The sequence below is a fragment of the Archocentrus centrarchus genome, unplaced genomic scaffold (assembly GCF_007364275.1).
Source record: "Archocentrus centrarchus isolate MPI-CPG fArcCen1 unplaced genomic scaffold, fArcCen1 scaffold_48_ctg1, whole genome shotgun sequence".
In the NCBI taxonomy this organism is placed as follows: Eukaryota; Metazoa; Chordata; class Actinopteri; order Cichliformes; family Cichlidae; genus Archocentrus; species Archocentrus centrarchus.
In genome coordinates this window covers 2,298,676-2,311,534 of record NW_022060272.1, presented here as the reverse complement: position 1 = coordinate 2,311,534, position 12,859 = coordinate 2,298,676, and the positions used below count along the sequence as shown (strand labels likewise).

Below are 12,859 nucleotides of genomic sequence, written 5' to 3'. Positions count from 1 at the left end.
ATTATATGTATACACATATTTACTTTTCTTACAATGTACAGATGCACCAATGTACGTATATATTTTTATACATTCTATTTTTTGTATATTTCACACATTGTTTATTTCTGTATATCTCTTGATTATATTGATCATACTAGATTATAATATTTTTATAATATTTTTATTTTAGAGAGTTTGATTTTCTGTTACATGGCACTGAACAGGAGTGGCCCTCCAATCTCATTGTACATCCTGTATAATGACAATAAAGGCATTCTATTCTATTCTATTCTACAACTACTCTTTCAAGATCATGCTTTGGTCTTCAAAGTCACCAGATCTCCACCTAGTTGAACACCTATGTTGAATCAAGGTGTTACTAGTTTTGCATCACTTTACTTGTGTCACTTCAGGAGGAATACACCTGCTAGCTGCAAGTTACAGTAAAATATTTTCAGGTGGGCCTGGACAGTTAATCAAGTTTTAATCTCAGTTATGACTTTGGCTTCCCACAATTAAATGATCATGATCAACCAATATAGAAAATGCATGCTCCACCAATACAAAAGCAAAACAAAATCAAGTCAAGCGCTCCATGAATCGCTGCCTGACTACATGCACTATATTGCCAAACGTGTTCGCTCTTCTGCCTTCACATGCATATGAACTTGAGTGACATCCTATTCTTAATCCATAGGGTTTGTGACGTCAGCCCACCTTTTGCAGCTATAACAACTTCAACTAGGAAGGTGTTTATAGGAATTTCTGACCATTCATCCAGAAGAGCATTTGTGAGGTCAGATACGGATGTTTGATGAGAAGGCCTGGCTCGCAGTCTCTGGTCTAATTCATCTCAAAGGTGTTCTATCGGGATGAGGTCAGGACTCTGTGCAGGCCAGCCAAGTTCTTTGACACTAAACCGGCTCATCCATGTCTTTATGGACCTTGCTTTGTGCACTGGTGTGCAGTCATGTTGGAAGGGGGTGGTATTTAAGCTGCTTAAACCTGCCCACAGTTGCTTTGCTTCTGCAAGCTGATTTGCAGTCTTATTTTTTTACTTATTCTGTAGTAATTGATGGCTGTTTCATTCTGTGCTGGGTTTCAGTGCTGCTCACAGAACAGAGCCATGTTTGCCTGCAATCGCCCTTACACAACTAAATTTGCTTGCTGTATGCTGTTTGCTTTTGGATGTCTGCAGGGTTCGTATGGCATTTTAATATTGTCCTTTCAAGGTTTGAAAAGTTCTTGAATTTTGGACAAAGTGCTTGAAATTGTAATCGTTTAAAATAAATAAATAAAAAATAACTGATTGTATAGTTCGCTTATGAAACGGAGAAATAAAAAGACTCGGAAAGTCTAAATTGAAATTTTCTCCGCCTGGCCTGCACGTCTGCATTTCAGTCTGTTTGTGACCCCGCCCCTCCCCCAAAGACAGAGGCTCACCATTTTAATGAGTGTTCGCTGGAAAACTACAAATTCCAATTATGGATAAGACAAGTATGGAATTATATTCAGGTCAGAAGTAACATGCAAGAAAAAAAAACAAAAACAAAACATAATCCACGCAAATAATGTCATTCTGCGAGTAAGTAAGTAAAATTTTATTTATATAGCACCTCTCAAGACATAGATCACAAGGTGCTTCACAACATTAAAGCAAATTACAATTGGATTAAGGAGGACAAAAATATATTTATATATATATATATATATATATATATATAAAATAAAATAAGATAAACTAAAATAGAAAATAAACTAACCAAATGCAAGCCTAAAAAGATGAGTTTTTAGCTGTTTTTTAAAAGACACCACCGAATCCGCAGTTCTTATACATAACGGGATAGAGTTCCAGAGTTGGGGAGCCACTGCTGCAAAGGCTCTATCTCCCCTAGTTATCAGCCTTGTGTGATGTAAGGCCAGTAGGCCTTTATCACATGACCTCAGAGACTTGGTAGGAATGTAGGGATGCAAGAGTTCACTGATATAAGTGATAAGATATAAGTCAGGACCAGAATTTTAAACTGAACTCTGAAATTAATGGGGAGCCAGTGCAGCTGGATGAGTAACGGTGTGACGTGCGAATACTTAGATTTTGTCAGAAGCCTCGCAGCAGCATTCTGAACGACCTGGAGACGCTCCAGGGAGCTTTTGCTAAGACAAGTAAATAAAGCATTACAATAATCCAGACGTGAGGAAATGAATGCATGGATAAGCAATCTCAAATTCAGAACATTTAACTTAGCAAGGTTCCGTAAATGATAGAAACAAGAGTGAACCAGAGATTTGACGTGGGTATCTAAAGAGAATGCAGAGTCAAAGGTTACACCAAGGTTCCTGGTGGAAGATTTAGCAAATTTGCCAAGAGGACCAAGAGCTTCCATTATCCTGGGTATAAATCTATCAGGGGCACAAATGAGGATTTCAGTTTTTTCATCATTAAGTTGGAGAAAGTTATCAGCCATCCAACTTTTGATAGATTCTAAACATACCATTAGCAACTTTAACTTAGAGACATGTTCAGGCTTAAAGGAAATATACAGCTGAATGTCGTCAGCATAACAGTGATAAGAAATGCCCTCAAAAGTGTTCAGGATATGCTGTAAAGGAAGCAAGTACAATAAAAATAACAAGGGCCCTAGGACAGAACCTTGAGGCACACCACAAGAAAGGAAGGCTGGAGAGGACCTGTACCTAGAGGCAGCCACACAAAAGCAGGTGCAGCAAGTGCAGGTATTCATTCCTCACGAGGAAATTCATCAACAACATCCAACGTACATTTTTCAAATAGTTAGAAAATCTGCCCTCTGTGCTCAAGCAAGGTCCGGACGATGACATTTTTCCCCAAATATATTATGCTTGTAAATAGACTGTGTTGCACAGGATTTATGAAGTGCTTGTATATAAAAAATGAAGAAGTTAAATTGAAATAAAATTAATTAATAATATATTAATTAATATATTAAATTAAATTAATAATATAAAAGATTTGCAAAAATCTGACAGACACTCAAAGCACCAGTGCTGCTACCACTGCTACCACTGTGTTATTAAACAGCCCAAAAAATTTTTTTATGAAATTCTTTTCTCTATTCATTCACACCTAGAAAACATGGTACTTAAAACTGTTCTTACAAACTGGCACTGGCTGTAAAATACAGTAAAATAAAGAACAGATTTACTCAACATGTATGGTCACACAGCTAGAAAACAGCTTGAGTGAGAAAGAAGTGCCAGGCAAATAGTTAATGATATACTGTGATCTGGTTCACATATAGGTCACTAAAATTAATATTGACTTGGTGTGTAACTTTGCAAAAACAATGTCGAACTCTGTAGTTTTCTCTGGGCCCCTCCCCAATCAGACCAGGAGTGACATGTTTAGTCGCATGTTCTCCTTGAATCACGCTGGCTGTCTGAGTGGTGTCCAAAAAACGACGTCGGCTTCATAGATAATTGTAAAAGTTTCTGGGGAAAACCTGGTCTCAAAACTTAAAACTTTCCTTTTTGATCAAGCTTACAGGGCTGGACCAGGTGACCCTGAAACCTCCCTTAGTTATGCTGCTATACCTAGGCTGCTGGGGGGTTCCCGTAATGCACTTTTTTTTTTTCATTCACCTTATTTACTTTGTTTATTCTCCACTCTGCACTTTATCATTAATTGTTATTAATCTCTGGCTCTCTTCCACAGCATGACTTTTTTTTTCTCTCCCCTCAGCCCAGCCGGTCACAGCCCCTCCCTGAGCCTGGTTTTGCCGGAGGTTTCTTCCTGTTAAAAGGGAGTTTTTCTTTGCCACTGTTGCCAAGTGCTTGCTCATAGGGGGTCGTTTTGACTGTTGGGTTTTCTCTGTATTATTGTAGGGTCTTTATCCACAATACAAAGCTCCTTGAGGCTACTGTTTGTTGTGATTTGGCGCTATATAAATAAATTGAATTGAATAGCATGTTGCCCAACCTTCTCTCCTCTGTATGGATCATTATGGTCGTGTGTGAAGATCCAGTAAGCTTTATGGTTGCCAGATACTAAGAATTCTTTATCCAGCTGTAAACGATCAGTCTTGTGCCGATGACGGACACCAGTTGTTCAGGTTAAAGCAACAAAGCCAAGCTGTGGAGTTTCACCCTCCTTTTCTCCTGAATTCTGCACGTCTCAACCTTAAATCAACCCTTATCCTAGACTAAATCACTTTAACTATGTGAGTTAATCTGTGTCTCTTGGCAAAAGTACAATGTTTGAATAGAATTCACAGCATTACACAATGTCACTGAGACTCTGTGTTTCTAAGAGCTCTGTAAAGTTGCTTTCTTCTGGCAGTCTCAGTGATCAGCTGTCTCTTTGGGTCTTCACAAGAATGTCTCCCTTTTCATCTCTGTTTCAGTGCCAGTAAATAGAATTGGTTGAGGAAATTAATATGCACTTAGATAACACAAATGTCAGTTTGATGTTAGTCACAGGCTAATAAATTCTGTTTTTTACTGTAGCTTTATTGAAAAACTGAATTATGCTGGATGCAGTGCAGTGTGATTAGATATTGTAGAAAAACAGTAGCAAAGTAAGAGACATGTTAAGTCAGTATTATAAAAAATATTGTAAGATACAGTATTTTAGATGGATGTTTATTCAGTTGTGACTGCAATCATTTACAGCAAGTTCTCAAGGTCATGCTTGGGTATAGTAGAAATTTACAGTGGATGCTCTTTGTTTGGATTGTTAGCACAATGAAAAGCAGTAAACAGATGTTCTTTTAATTAGGATAATAATTGTTATACCAGTTCTTACTGTGGTTGTCATCTAAGCAGTTACATGAGTGACACAACTACATCTGAGCTTCAGTGTGGTCCATACCAGCGAGTGGCATAGGAGGCTTGTTGTTGAAGACTGATGGTAGCCTCTACTTGTGTAACAGTATGTTCATTGAAATGTTTGTACTTCAATAGGGCGGATTCTGGACCTGAAGACAGGAACAGTGAAGAAGGAGGGACAGCAGTCCTCCATGAGGATGTGCATGGGCTCTCGACGCTCCTTCATCTGCCGAATGAGGTGTGTGTGACCAAGTTGGGGTTTTTTTGTTGTTTCTTTCTCCCTATAGAACAATTCTTTTCAATCATTAGGAATAACTTTATAATGTAGAATGTCAAAAGTATATATTCCATTCATCCATTTTCTTCCACTTATCCAATTCAGGATTGTGGGTGGGTTGTGGAAACTATCCCAGTTGCCTGTCAGCGAGGTGGGCATGTCACCAGTCTGTTGGCAGGATTAACACATAGAGAAAAACAACATTCCAAATTATATTATAGTAACAATTAGTTGAATCTTCATATGTGCAGTAAATTCTAGATTTTTTACATTGAATATTAATGTGGTCAAATTTTTTTTTATTTTAGTAGTTACACTGGTTTTAACTTCTGATCATTTTTATCCATCTAGTTGTTTAACTATATAATGGAAATGTGTTTGATGAAAATGTCATTTCTCAAGAAATTACTCATCAGTAATTTGTTTGGGTGATGATTCATTAAAGCAAAGGAGATTTAGATGAAATGTCGGGGGGGATGTAGTTTAGTCTTTGACCTAAGACCAAATTTTGTTGATTGATTTCAACTTGAGCTTGAATGTCAGCTGACTGAAATCAGTTGACACACAGTGGTTCATGTAATCTAACAGGCAGGCAGCAGAATGCTGCACTCAGCGTGATAGAATTTACAAAGGCACAAATAGCATTTTTTTTTTTGTTTGTTTTTTTCTCTCTACATCTTTGTTTTTACCTTTCCTGCATTGCCCATTGAGTGCTTAAAAAATGGGCCATTCTAAAGGTCAGTGAAAGGCACAGGAAACTGGAATTGGGTTTGGGACAAAAAATGTAGAATGCCTCTTAGGCGCTTCCTGAGTGAGGTATTCCACGTATGTCCCACTGAGAGGATCCATGCTAGAGAGATCACATCTCTTGGCTGTCCTGAGAATACCTTGGTGTTTCCCTGGATGAGCTGGAGGAGGTTGCTGGGCGACGAGAGGTCTGGGCTTCTCTGCTTAGACCAGGGATCCTCAAATCCAGGCCTCGAGGGCCGGTGTCCTGCAGCATTTAGATGTGTCCCTGATCCAACACACCTGAATCAAATGGATGAATTATCTCCTCAGTATGCAGTCAAGTTCTCCAGAGTCCTGCTAATGACTTCTATATTTGACTCAGGTGTGTTGAAGCAGAGACACATCTAAAAGTTGCAGGACACCGGCCCTGGAGACCTGGATTTGAGGATCCCTGGCTTAGACTGTTGCCCCTGCCACCTAGGTCTGGATAAGTGAGGATGAATGGTTGATGTGTTTACTTGTGTTTTGTAATGTAAAAAGGTGGGGCTTGATTTAATAAGCAGATATACATATGTGCTCTGGCCCATTATTCAGACAAATCAGTGTGGTCGCTGGATATCATATGTTGACAAAAAGGCACAAATATTCCAACTGACATAGTTAACATCCAAGTCCTATTAGAGTTACAACATTGTGACTCACAATCAGCACTAGTACATCTATAACAAGTCCATTTCAGTGCATACAGTCACCAAAATGATTATTAAATATGTCAAACACCAAATAATATTACACATTTTAGGTGCCGTCTAATCCACTTTTTCTTCCTGGTCTAAAAATATTATGTTTAGGAATCAAACTTGTTGATATAGCCTCTGCTCAACCTTACCTACACATCCGAACATTGCAAGTTACAGTACACACACAGACCTCACATGTCATTTTCAGCACCTTGAGATCATAACTGGATCGCCTTGCTTCCACTTGGGTATTACACATCATTTTACAGTTTTTTGTTTGTTTTTTTAACAGTGACTTTGGCACTAGTTTCAGAACCTGGATGTCATTTTTAGCTTGACTGTTTTGAAGAAAATGTCAAGCTGTTGTCACATTGGCATAAGCAGCATCCACAAAAACATTCACATTGACCTTAACTCAAGAACAATGTGACTTAGAATGTTCAAATTCACACATAGATGCAGCTACTGAAAATCTTAGACAAGTTCCAATTTTGTCAACCTTGACCTCAAGCTAAATATCAGGTCAAGTTTTCTAGAAATCTTGTGAACAAAAGAAATTAAAAGAAAATAATTAAATTATTATCTCACCTAGGATGTTCAAATTTACACCATAGATGTTACTGTTAGACCCATCAAACTTCACTTTAGTACAACAGCACTTTGACACACTCCTCACCCTTTCGTCTGTTACAAATTGAAAACGGCTGACCACTGGCAGCCGCTCAGCGGTGCTCATGTTTAAATCTCTAAACACAAAAAGAACAACACACACACAAAAAAATAAATAAAAAATACAAATTGCGTTACGCTTGTAACATTGCATTTTGTATTCATATTTTTAAAGAATCATGGAGTAATGTCTCCATAGTTCTTGCACTTACAGAGTCATGGAGACATTTCTTTAGATGATGCACACAAAAGGTCCTAGTAGTTTCACTGTTCACAGAACTATTAATGTAGTACAGAATATGCGATACATGTTTCACCATGGTGCTGCACATGATGTCACTGTAAAAGAACCAATAGAAACCAAAGTACAGAGTGAAAAGTATAAGGTGGTGAATTGTGGACGCCCCTGAAACTGTGCTAGCAAAAGGTGAGCAAGGTGGGACCTGACATTGTCGCACACAATAGTATAGGTCATGCCAACAACTCTACAGACCAGAGTTAGCTCATTGCTCCAGGGAAACCTGCATTGTCTCTGTCTTTCCGCACCATCTTCTGGTATAGCTGCACACGTGGCGATATCAGTCCGACATTGACCAGCTAATTCAATGGTGGTGTCTGATATTCCTGTGCCCATTGCATCTTCCTTGTTATGCTTGATCACCTGCTTGCACTATGTTACAGTATTGCTATGTTGCTGTGGATATGTTACTCTGTGTTGCTCATTTATATTGGTACCACTAGTAGAAATAAAAAAAAATTTAAAAAATAAAGAAATAAATGTGTGTACAGTCCATTGATTTCAATGAGGAAGAGGAGGACTGGTTTTGATGATGATGAAGTCTATCGGTGAGTGCGCAAGTGACTGTACATTTTTGTCTGCATGGACTGTGTTCCTGTGACTGCCTGGCCTGTCTCTTTTGTTCTGCCACATCAGGTCTGTGGTTCATTGTACAGTCAGAATTATAGGCGTAGGAACCGGGGGGGACGTGGGGGACGTGTCCGCCCCCAATATTGGAGACAGGCGCATTTGTCCCACCCAGAAATTACACCGCGGAGGAGAATTTTTTTTTAACTCGCGTGCTTTTATTTTGAAGGCGCAACATAGCGTCATGCCACTGCGCTCCCCCCGGCCCCCTCTGAACGGCTCCAAGTGTTTGGGAGCCAGAGACAGCGGCAGGAGTCAGAAACTCTCTGAATGAGGTAAAATGGCCTGTAGGGAATGTTACCATGAATATCGTTTGTCAGTTTACTTTCATACATAGGATAAAGTTTACTTACTGGACAAAGAAGCCAATATGAATGAATTTCAAATGAGAGGCGAAAAAATCATTTTGGCTCTTCTGCTTAGGCCAATGTTTTTAACCTTTTGTGTCATACCTGTCAAGTTTTGTATTTAAAAATACGGGAAATTTTCTGCTGAAAATAGAGGTCACTATATGACGTCATCACCTGATTTGCATTGCATTTGTTCATTTAGATGTACTGTAGTTGGAATCGAGGCTGCAGGAGAGAGGAAAAACATCTTTGGAGAGACACAAAGTGAAGAAAAAAACAGCATAAATATGTTTAAAACTACAAATAAACTTTATTAAATAACTTAATAACTTTAATGCTTTGCCTAGACCCACATTACATAGATCTATTTTGTCCCGTATTATTTAATGTTAGAATATCAAATTTAATGAAAACACTGTGGGGTGAGACTGCTAGCTAAGTTCAAGTCTCCTCCTTTATCTGGGCCGCTGTTGCCAGCTTGTGTAAGAAAAGTCGCTGTCGCCTGTCTCAAAGGTTGAGAAAGGCTGGAGCGAGGACCGGGGATGGCAGCGGATGGAGCGGGTGGGCAGGCTCAGTGTTTAAGTGAGGTTCGGGGTTTGGAGGGTGGAGTCGAAGTGAGGTTCGGGCGATGCCAAAGCGTACGAAGGGACGCAGTAAGAAGGCTTTATGTACACAGAACACGGCGAAATCGGAGGATTTCACTGTCGCTATATTGCTTTATGGGGGAAAAAAAAAGCTTGCAAGCAGCGGCTTGGTTTACGCTGCTAAACCAAACCGGAACACGTCACCGAACTCTGTGAAAAGAGCGCACTGAGGTCCAGTTGTTTTTACGGGGTTGTTCCGGCTGTCGACACTAACCTAGTGATAGTGACAATTCAGTTTGGAGCGACACAGGAATGCTTTAAAAAGTGAAAAATGAAAAATACGGGAAAATAAAAAATACGGGATGATGCCGGGACAGAGGGGTAAAATACGGGAATTTCCTGGCCAAAACGGGAGAGGCACACAGCTTGTCTATTAAATGTGAGAGGTATCACTTTTATTTATTTCTTTTGGTTATTATTATTTTTATTTCTTTTGATTTATTAGAGTAGAGTTTCAAACTGAACAGGCATATTTTAATAGCTGTTTTTTTAAGCTTAAAAAGTGAATAATTTGTTCATTACATTATCTGTGAGGATTTTTTTCATGTGAGAACATTGTTTAATTAAAGAACCAGTTCTGTTGCCAGTCAACCTACATAAATGCATTTTAGACCATTATTAAATGTTTTCGACCAAAAAAACATATCAAACTTTGCACTTCTGTGCGTTACTAAATTATTTTTGTGCTACTGAAATATTTAGCTTGCTAGTGTATGAAGGAATGTGAGGCCACATTGAGAAAAAAAAGAAATCATTTTGATCATTTTGTGCATTTTGAGAATAAAGTCAAAGTTGTCATTTCAAGTCAAATAACGGCTGCTATACTCTCTACACAGTGCCTTGGATAGAAACAACTTGATGAGCTGTGTTATTGTGTCTTGTGGTTCTACATGTCCCCTCTGTACTGTACGAAGGTGCGGCCATCCTTCCATCGAACCATTGCCAGTTTGTGTGGTTTTTCCTTCTGAGCAGATTCAGCTTTCTGCACTCTCTCTTTAATGTCCTCATACTTATCACTACATCATGTTTATGTACTAAAAGAGAAATCATATATTTATTTAGATAAATAAATAAATATATTTATAAATAAATAAATAGATAAATCTTGAAATACATTAAAATAAAATAATAAAAATTATGAACATTTATTTTAAAAATATTTTCTTTCATGGGGATATTTATTTATTTCATGGAATATTTATTAATAATTTATCAGTAGCAGTATTTATTTATTTATCTATTCATTTATTTCATTTTGAATGAAACGGCTCTCCATAATAGAGAGCTTGTTGTAAGTAAGTAAACTTTATTTATTTAGTGCTTTTCACAGACAAAAAGTCACAAAACACTGTACAATAATTAAAACACAAGATAAAAAAATCCCAGATTAAACACCATGTCAAAAACATATTAACATTACCATATTAAAAGAAAATAAAAATAAAATCAGCAGAAAGCCTGGTTAAACTTTAAAGTTTTCAACTGTTTTTAAAAGATGCCACAGAGTCAGCTAAACTGAGCTGGAGTGGTAAACAGTTCCAGAACTTTGGCGCCATTGCCTGAAAAGCTCTGCCCCTCCCTGGTTCTTAGTCTTGTACGTGGGACAATTAAAAGATTTTGATTTTGTTGTGTGAGAGACTGTTGACTTATGTAAAATGTATCCAGGCATTTGAAATCAATTGGGATTTGTTTGTTTGTTTGTTTGTTTTAAAAAGATCGGATTTGTAGTGCCAAATCACAACAATTCCTTCAGTGTGTTTTATATTGTAAGGTAACCACTGTGGGAGCAGAGTTTAGGTAGCTACTCGCCACTGTACTGGCACATGGCTTGAAGATTACAGTGGAGGAATTGTAATCTTAAACTTATTTACATCACCTTCACAAAGACAGCCACTGTAAGGAGATTTATTCCCCACTGCTTTGTAATCTGCTATTGTAAATTTAAATATTATTAAGAAATGATCAGAGGAGATTCAGGGAATACGGTTAAATGTTCTGTTTTTATGCCATATGTCAGAACAAGATCTAGAATGTGAATGAAGTGGTGGGTGGGCTTACATTTTGAGAAGCCAGTTGAGTCTAATAATAGATTAAATTGTGCCATTATCCCTCCTCGGCCCATTCACTAACAGGAACTTAAAAGGGATAGACTTAATGTTTAATAATCCACACCTAACTGTTTTTCTCATTGTTGAGGGTGCTAAAAATTTTATTTATATAAAATCGCAACACACAGTCGCTTATAGGCACTTTGTATTGTAAGGTAAAGAGGATACAATAATTGCCAGTGAGGTGAACAGTGCATTCCTAAAAAGGGCTGCTCAGTCACTCAGATGCCTGCTAAACTCCATTGCAGCCCCTGTTGGTGAAGAACAACCCTGTGGTCTGAGCCACCTGTGTGCAGGTCCACGACTATGACTGCCAGTGTATCCACGCCTTTGCTTCATTGCTCACCTGTAACCACAGGAGTTGGGTAAATGGATTATTGATGACTTTCACAATTAATTTTTTAAGTGTGAGGAAGAGTTGAGCTTCATCAGCCTCATTCTCTCATCTGAAGCCATGTGTTTTCAGTGGCAAGACAAGGTTGAGACTACTGGAAGATGGAAACCGATGCAGTGGACCACCCACCCACTCCCACCTTTCTCTCTGCAGTCACAGTGTACTGCCATAACTGCCTTCCTATCCGTTGGACCATGCCGGTTTTTTTCCCAGATTCAGCATGATGTGAAGGTTATCCACCAAAGGTTTCAGACGCATCCACTATCCTCACCTGGTTTTCCCAGCCTGCAAAAGGTGGAGTGTGGCCACTGTTGCCTGCTCCTAAATTTCCAAAAAAATAAATGGAATGCAACTGTAGGAGCCACATATATATATTTTACCTTAAGTTGTGTCTTGGTTTCACATTGGTTGTGATGGTGACATCTATTGGTGTTTGGATCACATGGTATAGGGTGACACAGCTGGCAGGTTTAAAGGGTGTCACACTCACCTGCTCTCATGATGGAGGAGAAAGGTTAGCTGGTTGGCCGTAATTTTTGTTGACCGCACTCACCGCTCACTCACACGCACACTTGCATTGTTTGTTTTGTCAGCTACCCTGCTTACTGTCACACAGATCCATACTTGGCAGTGTATTAATAAACAACACAAAAAGCATGTGAGCTCAGCATACTTTCTGTGAAGGCAGCACATCATACATATAGACAGGGCCTAGTGTCATGGTCCTGGGCCGATGGCCCAGTGTTTTGAGTTTTTTTTTTTTTTTGTGAAGTTCTGTTTTTTGTTTTACTTCTGGGTTTGTTTGTAGTTTAGGATTGGGATTTTAGTTATCATAGTTTTCTGTTTAGTTTTTGTGGTTAGATCCTGTTTCCCTTATGTTGTCTTTCCCATGATCTGTGTTCATTTATTTATTTTTGTTAATATGTTTTTTATTGGTTTTTACATTAACAAACAAGAAAACAAAACCTTCAGCACAGGTTAAGACAGTCAAAAGTAAATAAAATAACAAGTAAAAAATACTAACTAAATATATGCATTACATGAATTGCACATATACACAAATTGCACTGGTACTCTACCAGGGAAAGAGGTTTCATTGCTATGATTTATTTGCGGTCGCCCCTTTCGCAAGAAGTCTGCAAGATCACAAGGAAGGTATGCCAGATAAGGCTGCCAGATAGAATAGAATATATCATTGCCCTTTAGTCTGGCGCTGATACGTTCCATTGGAAACACCT

The 12,859-nt window shown here is 38.5% G+C and overlaps 1 protein-coding gene across 1 annotated transcript in view; it reads left to right on the top strand.

The window, feature by feature from the left end:
• arnt2 (aryl-hydrocarbon receptor nuclear translocator 2) overlaps positions 1–12,859 on the top strand; it is a 175,977-nt gene that overhangs the window by 41,503 nt on the left and 121,615 nt on the right. The window contains 1 exon segment of the mRNA XM_030725130.1: positions 4,921–5,023. Coding sequence (XP_030580990.1) covers positions 4,921–5,023 — 103 coding nt within the window.